Consider the following 21,418-nt stretch of genomic DNA (forward strand, 5'->3'; position numbering starts at 1 on the left):
AAACATGTTTATATTAATAATGCTGGCTGTCTTAATTTATTTAATCTCAGTACTCTCGGAAAGATGGTTATCCCTGTTCTTCCAAAAACAAGTTTATATTAATAATGCTGGCTGCCCAAATTTATTTATTCTCAGTACTCTCGGATAGATGGTTATCCGTGTTCTTCTAAAAATAAGTTTATAGTAATAATGCTGGCTGCCCTAATTTATTTATTCTCAGTACTCTCAGATAGATGGTTATCCCTGTTCTTCTAAAAACAAGATTATATCAATAATGCTGGCTGCCGTAGTTTATTTACTCTCAGTGTACTCTCAGATAGATGATTATCCCTGTTCTTCCAAAAACAAGTTTATATTAATAATGTTGGCTGCCTTAATTTATTTATTCTCAGTACTCTCAGATAGATGGTTAACCCTCTTCTTCCAAAAACAAGTTTATATTAATAATGCTGGCTGCCTAATTTATTTACTCTTAGTGTACTCTCTGATAGAGGGTTATCCCTGATCTTCCAAAAACAAGTTTATATTAATAATGCTGGCTGCCCTAATTTATTTACTCTCAGTACTCTCAGATAGATGGTTACCCCTCTTCTTCCAACAACAAGTTTATATTAATAATGCTGGCTGCCTTAATTTATTTACTCTTAGTGTAGTTTCAGATAGATGGTTATCCGTGTTCTTCCAAAAACAAGTTTATATTAATAATGCTGGCTGTCTTAATTTATTTATTCTCAGTACTCTTGGATAGATGGTTATCCGTGTTCTTCCAAAAACAAGTTTATATTAATAATGCTGACTGCCCTAATTTATTTACTCTCAGTACTCTCAGATAGATGGTTATCCCTGTTCTTCCAAAAACAAGTTTATATTAATAATGCTGGCTGCCCTAATTTATTTACTCTCAGTGTACTCTGAGATAGATGGTTATCCGTGCTCTTCCAAAAACAAGTTTATATTAATAATGCTGGCTGCCCTAATTTATTTACTCTCAGTACTCTCAGATAGATGGTTATCCCTGTTCTTCCAAAAACAAGTTTATATCAATAATGCTGGCTGCCCTAATTTATTTACTCTCAGTGTACTCTCAGATAGATGGTTATCCGTGCTCTTCCAAAAACAAGTTTATATTAATAATGCTGGCTGCCCTAATTTATTTACTCTCAGTACTCTCAGATAGATGGTTATCCGTGCTCTTCCAAAAACAAGTTTATATTAATAATGCTGGCTGCCCTAATCTATTTACTCTCAGTGTACTCTCAGATAGATGGTTATCCTTCTTCTTCCAAAAACAAGTTTATATTAATAATGCTGGCTGCCCTAATCTATTTACTCTCAGTGTACTCTCAGATATATGGTTATCCCTGTTCTTCCAAAAAGAAGTTTATATTAATAATACTGGCTGCCTTAATTTATTTACTCTCAGTGTACTCTCAGATATATGGTTATCCCTGTTCTTCCAAAAACAAGTTTATATTAATAATGCTGGCTGCCCTAATTTATTTACTCTTAGTGTACTCTCAGATAGTTGGTTATCCGTGCTGTTCCAAAAACAAGTTTATATTAATAACGCTGGCTGCCCTAATTTATTTACTCTCAGTGTACTCTCAGATAGATGGTTATCCATGTTCTTCCAAAAACAAGTTTATATTAATAATGCTGGCTGCCCTAATTTATTTACTCTCAGTGTACTCTCAGATAGATGGTTATTTTTGTTTTTCTACATTCTGTTTGTTTTCTGTTTGAAGCAATCTAAAACATGCTCACAGTGTTGCTTCTTGCCTTCATAGGTTAACCACAATGTCTTAAAGTAACATTCCATGTTCTGTTTTTTTTTTTATTTTATTCTATTTTTAATATACGCACATCTATAAATATGTGTATATTTATATGAGTTTGTATGCGTGTGTGTGTGTATATCAATATCTGTATATCTATATCTGTATCTATCTCTATATATCTATATCTCCGTATCTATAATTCTCTATCTCTATGTATATATATATATATATATATATATATATATATATATATATATATATATATATATATATATATATATATATATATATATATATATACCCCACACTTATGAATCTATTGCATATTTGTATGTCAACCATTACCAGAAATACACAGTCTAGAGATATGAATTTCATCTGTGATTTAAGTAGAACATGCCAGAGACTTCCCCTTCTACACAGCTGGCTTCTCATTCATGTGAAGTTGAGTTAATCTATTACCCAATTTAGGTATAATCAAACCAGTGGATGGGGAATAGGAAATTTACACTAGGCTGAGGTAGCTTATAAATGCCTGGTCCTCAGTGTCCTATTTGGATACAGAATATTCTTTCGGGAAAACTTGGTTAGGCTTAGAAAGGCCTCCCAGGTTATCAGCCTAGCTACTATCTATGAAGATATATAAATATATATATATATACATACACAAACACATGCAAGCACTATGCAGAGAAGTCAAGTCTTTTACAAATAAGAAGTTAGTTACTTGACGTTAGAGATGTTTTAAAATATCATGACAATCTTAATTAAAACCATAACACATGTTGTGATTACCCATGCTGGGCTAAAAATCAGAGAAAAAAGACAGAAATGGAACTTTCATTTCAAAAGTAGAGCACATCTAAATTCTGGGGCACAGAAATATTATACTATATATCAGTTGTGTTTCTGCTTATTCACTTCCACTTCCTAAAATATTACACTTCCTGAAATTTTAGCATGCACCCTATGCTTTTCCATCCATGAGTGCATCACAAGTTAACCTGTGGGCAGGACTGAACTTCCAGCAATAGTAAGGAGTCATTGTAAATGTAGCAACTGTATCTTCATTCTTGATTGGTGAGAAGACATTAGACTTTTGCTAGCCAAACATCCTGACTGTCAGATGAACAAATCCAAATATTTAAAATTAAAATTATACTGTAACCACATATTTTATGAGTGCTACTGAGCCAAACATATTTTATGACACAAGTAAATCAAATTTTATTCTTAAATTATCCTTATGTCCCAACTGACATAAACAAATGAAAATAACATTCAGAAATAAGGACTACTGAGAGTTGAAGACATATTTTCCTTGTAAAGTCTGACCTCTCAGTCTTATTCTTCCCGAAATATCTGTTCTTTATTCAACAGTACCTGTTGGGGTGGAACTTATCTCTGGATTTATTCCTGAGTCCTAATGTTTGATCTCTAAGGCAAAATCAGAGGTATTAAATACCAGTGCAAGAAGGGAATTAACCAAAGCCTTCTCCAGATAGTACTGGAATTATATAGCTTTTTTGGATAATTAAATATTTCTATTTTTTTTCAGTTTTTTGTTAAGCAAGAATTAAGCATGCATGAATGTGATTAAAATGGAAAATCAAGGCACTGACTAGATTTTTTTAGTTAATCAATAGATCATTGTGGTTAACATTTGAAACTGTTGTAAATTTTTTTTGGCTCATGTGCTGCTGACTTAAGGCTTCCCTTACCATCGCCTTATGATCCTGTCCCCCAAGTTCCCAGGCAGGCTGCTCTGTGTCCTCATGCTGAAAGGGTCATCCTTCCAGGAGAACTGCTCCTACAAATGGAATGCACCTGTATCATGTATAGGTTCTAAGTTCAGCAACTGCCAGTACTGGAGGTGTGACAGATCAGACTGGAAAATGTCACACTACAGCTTGGTAATTGATTGTCTAGGTATCTATCTCCTTGTCTCAGCACGACACCTTCAATATTAGGCAGAGCAGGCAATGAGTAGTGGCTTTGAAAGCATGTCCCACCCCAGGCTTATAGGGTGGACACACCTTTTTTGCCCTCCTACCCCCTCAAACTAAGTTTCTTCTCTATGAGCTCCAATCTCTGCCAGTGTTGCACTACACAGACACTAAGTATGCACCATCCTTCCAGACTAGGCACACTCATCATCCCTTCTTCATCAACAAGCACCCGAACTAAATCACCTGGGCCAGGGTCAGGGCTTTATCCCTCAGCACCACTAACAAGGCTAACATTTATAAAGAGTTACAGCAAGAGTACACAGTTGTTGTGTCTTTCAGCTTTTCCCGGTTAGGGGTCGCCACAGCGGAACTCTGGTCCGCTAATGATTGGCAGTAGATTTTTACATGCTGAGTTGCCAGCCCTGATGCGCAACCTTCAATGAAGGTACGCCCATTCACGCATGTCTCCACACAGAAGACACTCTAGCTGAGAATCGAACAGGACAACGTCTTACTGTGAGGCGACAATGCTACCGCAGCACCACCACCGCAGTCTAGCAAGAGTACACAGTAAGAAGACATTAAATGCTTCTGCCCAGCTCCAACCATCAGCATCACTTATGTCTGATTGTTAAAATAAAAGTCTGAAGTATTAGCGAGGAGCTTTGTAATATAGTATAATGGTGTGTTTGCAAGTCCCACGTACTGATGACTCCTTTGTATGTCAGTCAATTGTCTTTTTTAAGGAGGGCGTTACTTGCATGATCATTTATAGCAGCAGTTATAATAGGATTTTCTTCCAAACCGAAACATGGCCCTATCTGACTAACAATGAGAATGTAACTGATTAGCATGTCACATGTATAATACTCATTCTCGACTCTAACAGTTATTATTGCTCACATGTCTGCCAGCTTATCATTAAAATGTAAAGAGAAACAGCTGCTAAACATGTGTGTGTGTGTGTATGTATGTATGTATGTATGTGTGTGCATTTGTATATAAAACAACTTTATAAAGACTGTGTGTAGCTGTACTGTGTACTTCCATATAGACTGAGAGAGAAAACAGAGAGAATGTTTTTTTTTTCATCAACACAGAAAAGAGTTAAAATTTGGAAAATATGCCATATTGTTATTCATACATGTCATTTAACAAAAATTTAAGTAAGGGTTATTGTATACAATTAGCAGTCATTTAACACTAGTTTATGGTAACCATGTGACAGTATGAACACAGTGATACCTGTTGATGATACAGCAAAGTTTACCGACACTTTTTATTGACAAATAGTTGACTGGTATAGAATTTACATCAACATGCCAGATGAAAGGAAACATTAAACATATAGAGCAACATTGCTTACTAATGTAAATATTGTTTAGATCTCTGTTTATATTATTGCAGGAAAACATTTTTGTCAGATTTGTTTATGCAGATTCACCATTATTATATTATATTATTAGAGTTGTTATTTTTAAAGTTCTGATGGTGACACCTATAACTGTGACCCATTTGAATAAAAATAAATTGTTAAGCTTTTGTCCATATTCATATTTTGCATGATCTAACTTAAAGGAGACAAGTGATAGAATTAACGAGACAGATAAAACTGTTTAACTTTGCTGCTAAATTATCCTACTGACAAGAATTTCCATTAATACAGAAAAATGTTCTGGATGTCCAAATTCTTTCAGTGTTACTTTGACATGTCTGGATGTGGACAAATGCGATAGAAACAGACAATATACTTTATATAACGCTTTGTTTTAGGTCCTCAATGGTAATATTACAGCAGCCCCATCTTAGTTTCCCAAATGTAAGCTATACATCACAAAAATATTATAAAACTGTTTTCTTTTTTTATGTAAAGAAAACCAGCTAATGAGCCACCTAAACCCCCAAAACGAACAAGCTCATCTACTCAAGAAACCAGCAATGGGTAAGTGCAATATACTGATATGATTTTATAGAGTAATATGAATGCATGCTAAGATGCAATCAAAACCAGCAATGGGAAAGTGCTATATACTGATATGTTCTTGTAGAGTAAGATGAATGCAGACTAGGATGCAATCAAAACCAGCAATGGGTAAGTGCTATATGCTGCTATGATCTTGTAGAGTAAGATGAATGCAGACTAGGATGCAATCAAAACCAGCAATGGGTAAGTGCTATATACTGCTATGTTCTTGTAGAGTAAGATGAATGCATACTGAGATGCAATCAAAACCAGCAATGGGTAAGTGCTATATACTGCTATGTTCATGTAGAGTAAGATGAATGCAGACTAGGATGCAATCAAAACCAGCAATGGGTAAGTGCTATATACTGCTATGTTCTTGTAGAGTAAGATGAATGCAGACTAGGATGCAATCAAAACCAGCAGTTGGTAAGTACTATATACTGCTATGTTCTTGTAGAGTAAGATGAATGCAGACTAGGATGCAATCAAAACCAGCAATGGGTAAGTGCTATATACTGCTATGTTCATGTAGAGTAAGATGAATGCAGACTAGGATGCAATCAAAACCAGCAATGGGTAAGTGCTATATACTGCTATGTTCTTGTAGAGTAAGATGAATGCAGACTAGGATGCAATCAAAACCAGCAGTTGGTAAGTACTATATACTGCTATGTTCTTGTAGAGTAAGATGAATGCAGACTAGGATGCAATCAAAACCAGCAATGGGTAAGTGCTATATACTGCTATGTTCATGTAGAGTAAGATGAATGCAGACTAGGATGCAATCAAAACCAGCAATGGGTAAGTGCTATATACTGCTATGTTCTTGTAGAGTAAGATGAATGCAGACTAGGATGCAATCAAAACCAGCAGTTGGTAAGTACTATATACTGCTATGTTCTTGTAGAGTAAGATGAATGCAGACTAGGATGCAATCAAAACCAGCAATGGGTAAGTGCTATATACTGCTATGTTCTTGTAGAGTAAGATGAATGCATACTGAGATGCAATCAAAACCAGCAATGGGCAAGTGTTATATGCTGCTATGTTCTTGTAGAGTAAGATGAATGCAGATTAAGATGCAATCATTTTATATTTTGTCTGTTTCAAATGTACTGACCTATTTAACTTTATAGCTCAAGTTAGCATTACAAAATTTCAAGCAATATGTTACTGAAGAAAAACTGAGCAATTTAGCTAGTGAAAAAATCAAAACATTCATAATTACTGTCATAATGTATTAACAGCACTCTACTCACTGTCACACCCGCTTGCAAACTACAAAATAACATAGCTTCTAACTTTGCTAGCAAAAATAATTTGTAAAATGGCTTTATCCTTCAAAATTTTAATTAAAAAATTAGATGCATATCAAATAAGCATTCAGGAATAAAATTTAAATGCTGCAATTATTCAGTTAAAATTGAAAAAAGTGAAAAAATGCATTTCTGAAAAATATGAAATCTGTAATTCTAAAGTCAGACATCATTTGTTGATTAAAGTCATCAATATTTGATGAAAAAAATACAAAAGTGAGGACTGAAGAGGCAACAATCTGAATTAAATTCTGAAGCATTCTAAAAATGAGGATATCACAGAAAAAATAGCAATTAACTGTAATAGAGTACTGTCTTAAAATATTTGGCTATATCTCTTATGTCCCTTTAAAGCCTTTCATTTTGGGAGTTTTTCATGCTGCAAAACATGAGTATTAAGTTACAGGAGTTTAAGAACAACCTTTCCAGGTAGTGGTTTCCTCCAAATTCACAGAACAAAGGATAAAGGCAGAAAATGTTTATTGTTGCAAAATCAAGTATTTGCCTTTAGTTGGGTAAAAGCATTTTGCTCAAGTTTTGCCCAGCAAAATGTAAACTTGGCATCCTTGTTGGCGTAGAAAAAATATGTTCCAGTTTTACCTTCTGTACCCACCAGTGTACTATGAAAACAATGCAGCAGAGACACTTTGTTCATAAAAATAATATTTATTAAGAAAAAGAAATCAGAAGGGACGATAATGGGACATGAAGCAAAAATAACACAACATTTCTGCAGTCTGTCATACCAGTTTAGGTTTAGTCTCCAAATAAATGCAAGTTGCTTTCTCCTGGATATATTCCATATATTGAATATCTCCATAATGGCTCAGACTCCTTCAGGTTCTTTCTTCTCTTCCACAGAAGAGTTCCCTAAAGAGCTGCTCCATACACAAAACTCCTCCTGCAGTGACAGACCAACTACTCTGATTCCTAGTGCCATACATAGCCCTTTTTATACCTTAAAGACTGTATAAACTAGTTATTGCAAACAATCTATGAATCAATGTATATGTGTATTACAATCAATGAATGATGTATGTGTGTGTGTATATATATATATATATATATATATATATATATATATATATATATATGTATATGGACATACACACACACACACACACACACACACACACACACACACACACACACACACTAGGATAGTTAATGGTCAGACTAGGTGGGCCAATTTAGCTTTATTCATCCATGAACTGGATAAGAAAACTGATCTTCATGGAGCCTTTGTAGCCATAACCTGGACCACAAGGGCAAGGAATATATGGTAATTGATCCACAACTGTATTTTGTGAAGGAAACTACAGTACCATGTATACACAGGGAAAACATGCATACTGCACAGAGATAATAACCAAAGGTAAGGATTAAATCTTAGACTTATGGACCTATGAAGCAAGGATCTTAATTGCTTTGCCACCATGCTTTCAAGCAGTACTTACTCTTAACTAGCTGAATAACTCTGTGTCATTGTATTTTATATGCGCAAACACACACACGCACATGCACATATACATGCACACTCACACATACATATACCTTATATGACATGCAGAACTAACTGGTCCTTGTGATAAATAAATAAAACTGTGCAAAATAAAACAAAAATGCTGTTCAAACAAATTCACATGTTTACCCCAAGTTGATTTCCTGTTTTTTTATATTTATTTATTTTTTTAGAAATAGATTCAATAAAATGATTGCTTATAGACCATAACAATAGTACATATACCTTTCTAAACGTGAATAGTAATCCTCATTTGGCTTAAATAATCTTAGATATATAATCTTTCCTGCTACTATCTGACTGATAAGATGCACTATAAAAATCCATTAACAAGCTGCTTTCTGCTCATGAAAACCATTGGGTACTGGTATAGCATTTCAGATCAGCTGTTAACAATAATAAGCAGTGTTCACGTTCCTATGGCAACCTGTCTTATACTACAACATTATACTCTTGCTATGGAGCACACTTGCAGTGCTGCATAAGCGGTTTCTTTATTTAACCCAGTATTGACCAAGACTGCATTGTTAACAAAATGGAACCATTTATTTACTGAGATTATGTCATCTTACTTTCTTAAACTCACACACAAAGATATCAAGCAGAACAGGAAGATGTCCAATCATTATTGTTCTTTGTAGAGGAACATTTAACTTCAGTATTTTAGTTATGCAAAACAGCTGTCCGTTGTTAATATGGGTTTAAGCTGATGTTTTGATCTCATCTCAGCATTCTGAAACTGTTATGTGTACTCATTTACTATATTCATATGGGAAACTCAGGAAGAAAAACGACTCATACTAATGGTTTGCATTAGGACTGATTCATACAAATGGTTTGCAGCAGGACTGATTCATACTAATGGTTTGCAGTAGGACTGATTTAAAGAGGGGTAGGAAAGCAGAGAGAAGAAATGTAAAATAAATGCATTTGATAACTAGGTAAACTTACTGGACACAAAGATTCTTTCCATGGGTAACCTGGAAGCAGTGTAGCTGATTACAAGAGTTGCACAGAGTCATGCACCAGGCAAATGTCAAACTGAGTCAAGGTGTCGATCAAACAATACATAAGTGATCAGAAGAAATAAGGTAACTTAGTTTCCATGCAATGAACTACAAGAAACAAATTTGAAAGGGATCCTAGTATAGGTCATGAGTCTACTTCAGGTTGTCGTAAGCTGACAATATCGAATACGAATGTCGAAAGTTCAGAACATAGTGCAGGTAAACGGAAATCTCCGTAAGGGGGATATTTCCATTTACCTCAATGTAGTGCAGTCTTGGAGTTGGTATAATTAAGTAGGGGAGTGTGGGGGGTGTCGGGGGGCTTGCCCCCTGCCTACGCTAGTTAGTTGTTTTTTTAATTGATTTTTTTTTACGTTATTCGATATTTTACTACTTCAATCAATAAAGTTCGACCTTTATTGATTTGCTGTAGTAAAATTTCAATAACGTGATATAGACGCGAGGTGATAGTATATGATTTAGAAGCTTGAGAACTAAAGGATAGTTTTTATGCTATTATTGTACCATAATACCATGGATGGCAAATTTCCTTCACTTAGTTCATTTTATACAGTCAAATTTTGGGAGCTAGACTTGATTTTAAAACATCAGTGATTCATACTCCTTTATATAATCACTTGTGTGTCACCAGCTGGCTTTTCCCCGGAAGGACCAGTATACTGGGAATTTCCACTAACACCATATTTTTGCAACCTCAGAATTAGAATATGTAAGTAATAGTGGTGGGGGTGGGATACAGCCTCCCACATCAGGGGATGCAGAGGTGCTGGCCTTTTAAAAAAACACATGTCATTTTTTGTAACTCCTGAATGCTGCTCACATTTGGGAGGTTTTTCTCATTTACGATTGCCCCATTCGAGATGATTGCTGCTGATCCACACATTTGTTATGGAGACAAATTTTGTGCTTTCTTAATTAGGGGGTCACCTGACCTCACACAATTTGAAAAGAAATTCAACAGACTTGGTTGCAGCACTTACATACCCCTAAATGATACCAATGTGTATGTTACATAGGTAGAGGCAAACGTAAGTGAAAAAAGAAATTTACTGTCATTCTGCGTAGACTTCAACTCCCCAGTTGGTATGATACTTATTCAGATGGAGAACAACCATTGGTGAATGTATTAACAGAATGAGGCAATTCTATAAGAATACTTCTACGCCCTGTATCAAAACAGAGAAAGACTGAGATGGTGGTGGGGGAACAGATTGACATTAATCGAACATGATATAAACATTTTTGTTTTATTTGTATTTGTTTTCCAAACATATATAGGGGAATCAACTGCGTAAAGTGGTAAAAGCTGTGTGTGAGAATATAATGACACAATATGAGATCAGAGGATGAACAATTCAGGGACAATGTGAGGAAGATTTTTTTTTAAGATGGAATGTTATACCTTTATAAAATAGTTTTGCTGAAAAGGCTATAGAATAAAGCAGTGGAGGAATTCAAGACTGCATTTTTCTATATTAATTAATTTTACTTTTTTTATGTTTGGTTTAGCATGTGGATTATTTCTTTAATATGGTAACTGAGCAGACAGATGAGACCAGCAGTCAATATTTACTTACACAATCTGCATTCAGTATATATATATATATATATATATATATATATATATATATATATATATATATATATATATATATGAGTGGCAACATGCTCATATGGCCTTGGTGGCTTAGTTATGGCATACAAGTGACCTTTTGGGAAAGTTTGGTAAAAGCAGGTGTGAGTATAGTATGCTTAAAGACAGTAAAAGCATGACATCTATGTAAATAAAGGGCATTTTATTGAGAAACAGATTTTTGCAAAAACAATAACCAGTCATTTCTGTTTCGTGCATACTTTTCTCACATTGCTCTGTCAGTTTTTAATTCTTGAAATATACCACTATTACAGTTAAACTATTTAATTTTACCTTCTGTAAACAATAACATGCACTAAACTATTTAAGGTATTTTTGTTTCAATATGACCTCAGTGAGAGAAAAATGTTTGTATATAAATTAAATTCTTTATGTCAGGATCTTCAAAGGTACAAGTCACTGCAAATCTAAAGGCAAATAATTAAAAGTGCAGTTATAATTTACAATGCAATATTATTTTCCACCTGCAGGTTTTCAATTCTGTTACATGAAAATCTCAATATAGTACCATTTTTTAACCTAAAAGGAAATTCACCATGGCATGGTCTATACCAACTTGTAATATGGATGGTGGTTAATTAATTTCCATCTTTTTAAGAATATGGAAACAGCAATTAAATGTGTATGTTGTAGTCAGGCTTTGTTCAAGTATCACTGTTTATCTGGATGTGGTAGAGCTTTCGCAGTGTTTGATTTCCCAATATTGCAACATGCTGTGACAGAGCTGTTGGTTTAATGGTGATATTTATTAGTATTGGATAATGACTTGCATGTGAAGTCAGTTACTCAGCTGACAGCTCTTCAGCAAAGGTTGTTATTGCTATCTTTAGTTCCATATATGCTGCTTGCATAAGTTATATTCCACCTCTTTTCCCCACATTAATCAATCCATGCTATAAGGCTAAAGTTAGCCTTGAACTCGCATAATATGTCAACTAATGGCCATACTGAAATCTAGAGTTGTCAGACTACTCGTCTCTTGCTGTGAAATCAAACAAATGTGAAACAAATTTAAAATTAGCATGAATATGCACATCCAACTTTCATTAATAATTTGAATTTTCTGCATGTGTTGTTTCTTCAGCAAAAGTGATTTAGCAAAAGCACCAGATAATTATTTTGTGAAACACATTGCCATAAGCAAAATTCAACATAAAACTGTATTTTAATTCAGTTTACTACATTAGACTTTGGGAAATACGGATGTTACTTCAAAGTCATTATTAAACCTATAATGTGCTCATATTTATCATTACATCATTTGATTTCATAAGACCATTTTAAATAACTATTAACTTTATATACCCTTTTACATCCTCTGTAGAGCAAAAGGTTAGGTGTCTGCCAGCTCGGGAAACAACTGCTATTTGGAAGGGCATGATGAACTAGCAATTTAGCTCTGTACGAGAATGGGCAAACTGTAAGTCAGCACCCTGACTGGAGAATGAACTATACAAGTAATGCCCACTGAAAAATGAATCCACCATTTCATGGCAGCATATCAAGCTCTGAAGCTTGGCTGAAAAGAAACTAACAGCTGCCATTATTTTACATTCACTTAGCAGTGCTTTTGCTGTTTAGTGAATGTAAAAAAAATAAACAGAAAATAGTGTGTGTGTGTGTGTGTGTGTGTGTGTGTGTGTGTGTGTGTGTGTGTGTGTGTGTGTGTGTGTATGAGTGTGCTTATGTTTCTGTGTGTGTGTGTATGTGTGTGTGTGTGTGTGTGTGTGTGTGTGTGTGTGTGTGTGTGTGTGTGTGTGTGTGTGTATATGGTTGTGCTTATGTTTCTGTCTGTGTGTCTGTGTGTGAGTGAACGCATGTATGAATGCAGAGGAGACTGTGTGCATGTGTGAGAGAGAGCAAGAGAGGGTGAGAGTGATCTTGTGTGAGTGAATGCATGTACGAAAGCAAAAGAGACTGTGACAGTGATTGATTGAGAAAGAGAGAAAGAGGAGTCTTGTGTGCATAGCTCTCAGCTGTCAAAATTTTTACAGAATGTCCAGATTTTTGCCTCATATTTTTTGCCCGTTCTTCATAAAATTTGTGTTTTTTTGGCAAATCAGTGAGGAGTGAATTCACTAAATAATGACAGGCATTTGAGTTTCAGGCTTTATATCTTTCAGAAAATGAAGACCTTGTATTCTCGCAACGTTCTAACTTTATAAGACCAATATTTAAAATTTGGCCCTATTTTTGGGGATTTATGCTTGTGTGAGTGAATGCAAGTATGAAATCAAAGGAGACTGTATATTTATATATATATATGTGTGTGTGTGTGTGTGTGTGTGTGCATGTGTGTATAGATATATATCTGATGTAAAATGCTTCCTCTAACACCACTAACATATACTACAGAAAGTGTGAAACATTAGGTCCCTCAAGTGTTCCTGTAATCTTATTTTATGAAATAGTGATGCAGGTTTTAGTAAATAATTACATTGTACAATGGAAATGTTTATAAGAAGATGCTGTGATAGGGAGAGTTTGTCAACAAGTGTAGATAGTTTTAAAATAAAGAGAGGAGAAAGTAAGTCTGAAATTTATACCAAAAAGGGCCATTTAGTTGAAAACGATACTAAAGAAAAAATAAATATTTTTTGTGACTACATATAGCTCTTTTAGTATGAAGTAGTGAACCTGGTAAAATATTACTGGGATTTTTTAGTGAAACATAAGAATTTTTATAATATGTTAGATAAAATACCAGGTATATCATACAAAAGAGATAGGAACATCAGGGATATGTTGGTACATGGGAGGTTTTTACCTCCATGCAACAAGGATAAGCAATATAAATAGCGTAGGTACTATACCTTGTCGTAAATGTTCTAGTTGCAAGTATATTATGAGAGGTTTTAATAAGATCCATAGAAAAATATATAATACAGGGTCATTATAGTTGCAATATAGAAGGAATAATATATGTCCTGAAATGCCCGTGCAATAAATTTTATATAGGTGAAAGTAAAAGGGCTTTTAAAGTAAGATTACAGGAACACTTGAGGGACATAAGGAAGGCTAGAACTGAAAAGCCCTGTTGCAATGCACTCTAAAACGCATAATCACATGGATGGGGAAGGGTTATAAGCTACTGTTTTAGATCAGGTTTATGTTGGACAATTTGATAATTGAAATGTAAAAAAATAAATTGTTGTATAAGGAATCAATTTTTACATTGAAATATGACACATTGATTCCTAAAGGTCTTAATGTGGACAGAAGCCACATGGTGAAGGACAGAACCCACACGGGGAAAGTAGCAGACTCCAAATCCTACTACCGGGCAGTTACAAGTGAAGTCGCACAGGGATCTGTTCTGGGTCCTCTCCTGTTTAGTATCTATTTCTCTGAAGTTCAGACCAACACCAAGGGACTCTGGTTAACCAAATTCTTGGATGACTGCAAACTGGGAGCTATTATTGATTCTCAAGCTGATGATGACATCCTACAAAAAGGTCTCACAAAGACCAACAACTGCTGCCAGAACCATGGTCTTAAGTTCAATGCTAGAATGTGCATCGTCATCCCCTTCAGGAAAAACACAGTTCCCATGAACTATCACATCGATGGTAACCCACTCAACTCCCAAGGTGTAATAAGAGATCTAGGGACACAAGTAGATAGCAACCTCTCCTTCGACAACCATGTTGCCACTGTCTTTAGAAAGTCCTTCTATGTGGCACACCTCATTGCAAAAGGTTTCTCATCCAGGAAGAAAGAAGTCATAATCCCTCTCTACTCATCCCTCATTAGACCCATTACAGAGTATGATGCCCCATTTGGCATGTACCTAACTAGACACCTACAGCAACTGGAGGGGCCACAAAAATTCCTCACAAAGAGGATCCTAGGACTCAAATACATGCCTTACACAGACAGACTCATGAAACTCCAGCTTTACTCCATCTCATACCACCTACTTAGAGGCGATCTCTGCTTGGCATACAAAGCCATGTCTGACCCAGTGTTACTAGACATACTTCATCTGAAAAAGGCTCAATCCCTCCGCACCATGTGCTGCAAAGACCTCAACATCATCATCACAATAAACAGAACCTGCTGGAGGGACAGGTTCCTAACCCAGAGACTTACCCTACTCTGGAATAAACTCCCCATTCATGTCAAGCAGAGCACTTCACTAGCCCTCTTCAAGAAAAATCTTGATGAGTGGATGGGTAACAGGAAATCCCCCCCCCCCTGGGATCACTTCAACAGCCTTGCTCAATAGGGGCACAAGGAACTAACATCCAGCAACATGATGACTGGGAATATTCTTGGGCTAGGCTTGTATTGGCTCCAGGGCCATTAGCCTAGTACTCACCTATGAACCTATGAACTGGAAGATCTTTATTTAATTAATTACAACATTGTTTATTTGATTAATTAATTAATTAATTAATTAATTAATTAATTAATTTCATGTACTAATTTGGGGTAGTATATTAGGTGCTGTGTTCTTTGGTAATTTTGTACTCTGAAAAGGCACGTGAGCCAAAGTGCTAGGAGATAGAGTATATTGAGCAAAAGTTTTTTGGATCATCTAATTTTGTGGTATTTTGGATAATATGTTGGTGTTGGTGTTGTGAAGAGGCATTTATTGCCAGCCTCTTTGTTATGCTGGAATGTCCAGAAAATGTCTTCCCTTAAGAAAGGTACTATGGGATAACAATTGCTTTTCAGGTATAATAAATCTATGGAATGATCCTTGATGAAACAATTGGGCTGTTAATCATCTCATCCCAAGCTGACACATACTGTATCTCCCTAAAATGACACCATGCCAAATTACTTCATCAGCTCTCTTCCCTTTGTATCTGAGTATCATTTTAAGTAATTGTAGGATTCCAGTGAGAGTCATAGTCTTACCTGCATTTGACACATGCAGGGCAAGCACCAGTATGTCTCTCTGCATGTCCTTCTAAGATGAACCCCTCAGGCCATTTACACCTACATGAGCCCACACCAGGTCATAGCCATATATTTCCAGTTGAAGGGACTGTCTTGCATTCTTGTCATCACAGAACCTAGCCCTGTAAAGATAGCTGTCATCCAATCTTTATCTAGCCTAATCACTGTAGAATCATTGTTTTCAATAATGGAGTCACCAGGTACTAGGTTACTTCTACTTGGATATGCAGGCTGTATAGTAGTGGAAGGTTTGCAGTCTGCAGCCTAGTAACTCACTTTGTGATTTGGTTATGCTGAAGCTGTATTAGTGGATTGCTTCTCAGTCTCCTTCATCCTGACTCCTGATGGCTCCAAGCTATTATTTTCACAATCTCAGTGTATTTTGATTTATTCTGATTTTGTGGCAGTATGGATGAGTTTATGTTTTGCTTGCTGACCATCTGTGTAAGCTGGTAGCCTCCAGGTTATATAGACTACACCTCTTACAAATTATGTCATGCTGGTTCAGTACTACTTGGTTATTGGTGAGCATCAGGCAATTCCAACTCTGTCTCAGAACATCAGGTCCAATGAGACTCAAACCAGAAGGGATAGAGATAGACTGGGCTTTCATGTTTGAGAGATGAGTTGTATTACTGAGGACAGGAATGATGTAGTGAACCAATTTAGTCAGGAGGCAGAGACGATATGGTGGGTAGATAAACTTATACTGTAGAAGAAATGTGTTACCACTGATGCAACAATTACTTGAACCTACAGGGGACAATATGGTATACTACAATCTAATCTGAGAATCGTATACAATTGGTTTGGTATTTCGCATATATTTTTTATAACAACGACAATAGTATGAGGATTAAAGCTGTAGTAGAAGGCAAATACAGCTGGAGTAATACACACCTACAGTTTGGTACAAAGCATTTTTATTTTATTTATTTAACATTTGTTTATCGGGAAAGTTCAATTGGGACAGAGCCCATTTTCAGTTGAGGCCCGGGGAGAAACACTCCAGATGCATGTCTTTGGAATGTGGCAGGAAACCGGAGCACACAGAGGAAACCCACATGAATTAAGGGAGGACATGCAGACATGCACAGAAGGAACACCAGCTGAGAATCGAACCAGAGAACCTCTTGTTGTGAGGCATCAACACTAACCAGTGCACCTTTGCACCACCTAATTGACTACAACAGTAAAAGAATAATACATAAATTTTATATAATAAAATAGGATGAGGGCTGAGGAGGTAGTAAAAACTGCAAACAACATGCTATGCAATAGCAGGTCCAGAGACACACATTACACATCAGCTTTGATGTCACATGTATTACACTGCTCAGTTGTCACAAACTGAATGAAGAGAGGTTGGTTCTGATGTCACAAAACATACACTTCAAAGAGTCAGCAGTTTTGGGTGCCACACAATAACTACTTCTAAAATGCCACAAAAACATGCAATTGAAGGAGTCAGTAGGCTTAGGTGCCAAACAGTGATTACTTCTAGGATTTATCATAATCATTTACCCCACACTTGGATGCAGCAAGATATAGTAACTGTCAATAACTAGCCAAAGTACAAAAGCAGGTGCACATATCAATGAACCTATCTGGGAACAGGAAGGAGTTATTATAATACATCAACAATTTGAGCAACTGACCTATAGGCAACAAAATATCTTGTACACAAACAAGCTAACAAACAATGTAACAAAAAAAACAAACAAATAGCAACAGCATGCAAGGCAGTGCAAACAAAAGGGAAACAGCAAGGAGTTCCCATAAACAAGTAACAGCAGCAGCACTAGATGAGGGACCAAGATGAATGCAGGGAGTGCTTGATAACAGTTATAAACACTTTATAACAAGCTAGATGTGTCTTTACAGTAAGGCATGCCCCACAACTGTGAGTTGTACATCAGGTTTCTTTAGTCTGTGCATAATGTTATGTTTGTGTCTTGCACCATGGTACCTGGGTAACAGCAGAAAAGAGTTTGCTAACCAGTCCACTTACCCAACTATCACAGTGAAACAAATAAATAAAATAAAGCTGCAGTCTGATTTGAAATGGTCACTCTAATAACAGTGGGTAGCAAGGAGATGTGGCACAGAGCAATTCAGTCAAATAAAGCAGCAGTTTCTGCTATGAACCACAATTTAAAAGTCCCATTCAGTTGGAAAAAATAGAGCAAGCAAAATTCCCAAAGCACTATCAGTTTTCTATTCTCTGTGGAAAAGAAAAACACAAATCAAAAGAGGAGCCAGGAAAAACCAGAACTAATAGCCAAAAAATATTCCCTGGTGAAACGGACTGCTCAGGAGCCACAAACCAAGAATGAAACATTTATTTAAGCTTTAAGTGAATACAAATCAGCTTTTCATCAGTGAGACTTCAGAATTAAAAAGAAAAACAAAACTTATCCCAAATGAACAAAGCTCTGGAATAGTAAACAATATTAACAGTTTGGCAGTAAATATACTTTTAAAGCTCATTATTGGATTTAATTGGATTAAATAAAATACTCTTACTTGTTCTCTTTGGGACTAGTATCAGGTCAAATCTGGTTAGATCTGGTCAGTCCAGTAGCACTATTTAGGAAAAAAATGCAGCCTAACCATTTACATCAGCCACTCCTTGTAGGTAGAACAATGTCAAATCTACACTTAAAAGTCACAGACAATCAGAAAATCCAAGCCTGAAGCAAAAAAGTGTTCAGAGCACCAAGTTTCTACTGACACTAGAAAAAAGCCACAAAGTGTCCTGTATGAACAAAATTCTGGAATAATAAACTGTGATAACAAATTAGCCTGCTTCTTAAAAGTCCATAGATTGAACTGGATTTAATAAAAAAATCACACTCACCTAACATCTTTGACACTGGTAGCAGGGAAAATCTGGCTAGAACTGGTTAGCCCAATATCAGTATGTAGCAAGGAAATGTAGCGGAAAGGGTCTCAGCCACTGCAAACACAGTGACATTTTGTACAGTTCGGTTAACACTGCGTCATCTTGGAAAGTTCATTTTCCTTTACGACTCTGTACTGGGATTCATCTGCTGCTTCTTCCCTTAACTTGGTGGTACACCTTGGCTCATGTGCCTTAAAACAAAATTAATAGCTAAAGAAATGCAGGAGTAGAACATTTTTACAAGCAGATGGTTAAAAATGCTATTTATACAGAGATGGTCCTTTGCAGTTTCAAACATACTCTTCACTTTTACCTATCGATCTAGCAACATCCTTAGCGAAGGAGAGACCAAAAGTATAATGTCATCTAATTTCATCTCTCTTGCTCCACCCATTGAATGATTCTGCAGATTTATTATACTGGGCTACGGGGAGACAAATTGTACTGGGTCTTACAGCATGAAAGGTGCACATCATGGGACTGTGACCAAGCAGATGAATGGTTTTCTTGTGCAAACATGCTGACTATTGTATTCAGTGATACACTGCTTACAAATGTATGTTTTCAAGAGATTACAGCTGTCCTGGTAATTGCCTAGAATCTAGTCCCCTACTGGTGTGGTTCATACACCTATCTTTGCATTGCTGAAGATTGTGCATTACTGCATGACACGCACAATGCCATGGCAATGCAGCAGCATGTAAATGGAATGCTAATGAGCTGCATAAGTAGCTTGTACATGAATTTCTCCAATATACAGTGCAGAGGTATTATATAACAGGGAAATGCAGGTAGTTAATACTAATAGTTTGATAATAGTCAGAAAAGAATGTCTTAACCATACACTTTGAATGAACTTTAAAAGTTCCATTGCTTATAATTAACAAGATATTAAATAAATCCCTGTATCTGTCCTTGGCTAGACCCATACCTAGAATTTACTGAAAGCAATTACATTTGTACTTACAACTGCATACCATAAATGATATTCTAGTCTGAACTAAACCAATGATGCTCTAGTCTGCAAAAAATATAACTCCGCTGTTAAATCATTATTTACTGTTTCTTAATGTTCTACTTATTGCTTTTTCATCCATTCAGTGAAGGGAATACCTGTGTCATTCAGTGAAGTGCAAATACTGACAATTAACCCAAATCGTCAGCCATGATATTTAGCTATCTTGACTGAGATACAGTAAATCTTTTGGTTCACTAATGATATATAGATACTTCAAGCACTGTGACTTCATAAGAAAATTACAGCCTGAGAAAGCTTCATAGTTTTTTTTAGCAACCAATGCCATTGCATGTGTAAGAATTTATTTATTTATTTATTTATTGATTGAATGATTGATTGATTGATTGATTGATTGATTGATTGATTGATTGATTGATTGCTGATTACCAGGAAAGTCCACCTGGGTAGGAGCCTTTTTTCAGCAGAAGCCTGGGGAGAAAAGTTCCAAAGTATTACAAAACTTTTTAAGAACAGCAATTTTACAGTCTTTAAAAATAATGCAAAAAAATACAGTTTAAATAATTATAACAAGTTAGAAATAATATTTTCATATTGGTTGGGGAGTGGTATAATGGTTAAGTAGAGGGTTTGATTCTCACCTTTGAAAGGGAAATTATCTAGCTTAGTACTTATCTATCACCTATGACCGTTAGGACTATATACATTATATGACAATGATTTAATAGTTAGAGAAATTTTAGACAGTTTACAAAGAGCATAAAGGTAAGTTAGTATAACACAAACAGGAATTGCAATACAAACTGAGAGAAAAGCAGCTTAAGCTATATTTAGAGAGAAAGCCAGGGGAGAGAAACTGATTAAAGTAAAGAAGTGAGTGAAGAAGGGAGAGTAAGAAGATTAGTTTATACTGGTGTTGAGCAAAAATAGGGGCAGCTTTTGGCTAGGAAGTATTTCAGAATGGTTTTGAAGGATGGGAGAGAGGCCATTGACCTGATGGATACAGATAAGGAGTTCCAGGCCTAAGCAACATGGTATGAGTACAGACAGTACCCAACAGATTTGATAGATTTGTGGACAGTCAGGAGTCTTTGGTCATTGGATCATAATGACCGACTAGAAACATAGTTGTGTAGTATATTATTTAGTGCAAGACAAGCAAACAAATTCTGAATAATTTTATACAGGTAAGAAGCTGTGTATATGTTAGTTAGTGGGGTTGTTCTAACCAGTTTAGGCTTTTTAGTGCTATACAGTGGTGGGGTCTGAAAGGGGTATTTGCTACAAATTTAGCAACCTTGCTCAAGTTTTAATTTTTGTGAAGCCTGGAGGTTAGTATGATAGGAGTACCATAATGAATAGTGGGGAGGAGGTAAGTAGTGGCAAGTGCAGTTTTAGCTGAGTCAGTGAGAAAGT

At 35.8% G+C, this 21,418-nt stretch overlaps 1 protein-coding gene across 4 annotated transcripts in view; it reads left to right on the top strand.

The window, feature by feature from the left end:
• The window catches only part of SCEL (sciellin), a 474,262-nt gene that overhangs the window by 300,583 nt on the left and 152,261 nt on the right, over nucleotides 1-21,418 (top strand). For all 4 annotated transcript variants that reach the window (XM_044072905.1, XM_044072906.1, XM_044072907.1 and 1 more), the window contains one exon: nucleotides 5,601-5,669. In XM_044072905.1, coding sequence (XP_043928840.1) covers nucleotides 5,601-5,669 — 69 coding nt within the window. The remainder of the gene's footprint in view (nucleotides 1-5,600; nucleotides 5,670-21,418) is intronic.

This window comes from Protopterus annectens, chromosome 5.part1 (assembly GCF_019279795.1).
Source record: "Protopterus annectens isolate FY-2018-M chromosome 5.part1, PAN1.0, whole genome shotgun sequence".
In the NCBI taxonomy this organism is placed as follows: Eukaryota; Metazoa; Chordata; order Ceratodontiformes; family Protopteridae; genus Protopterus; species Protopterus annectens.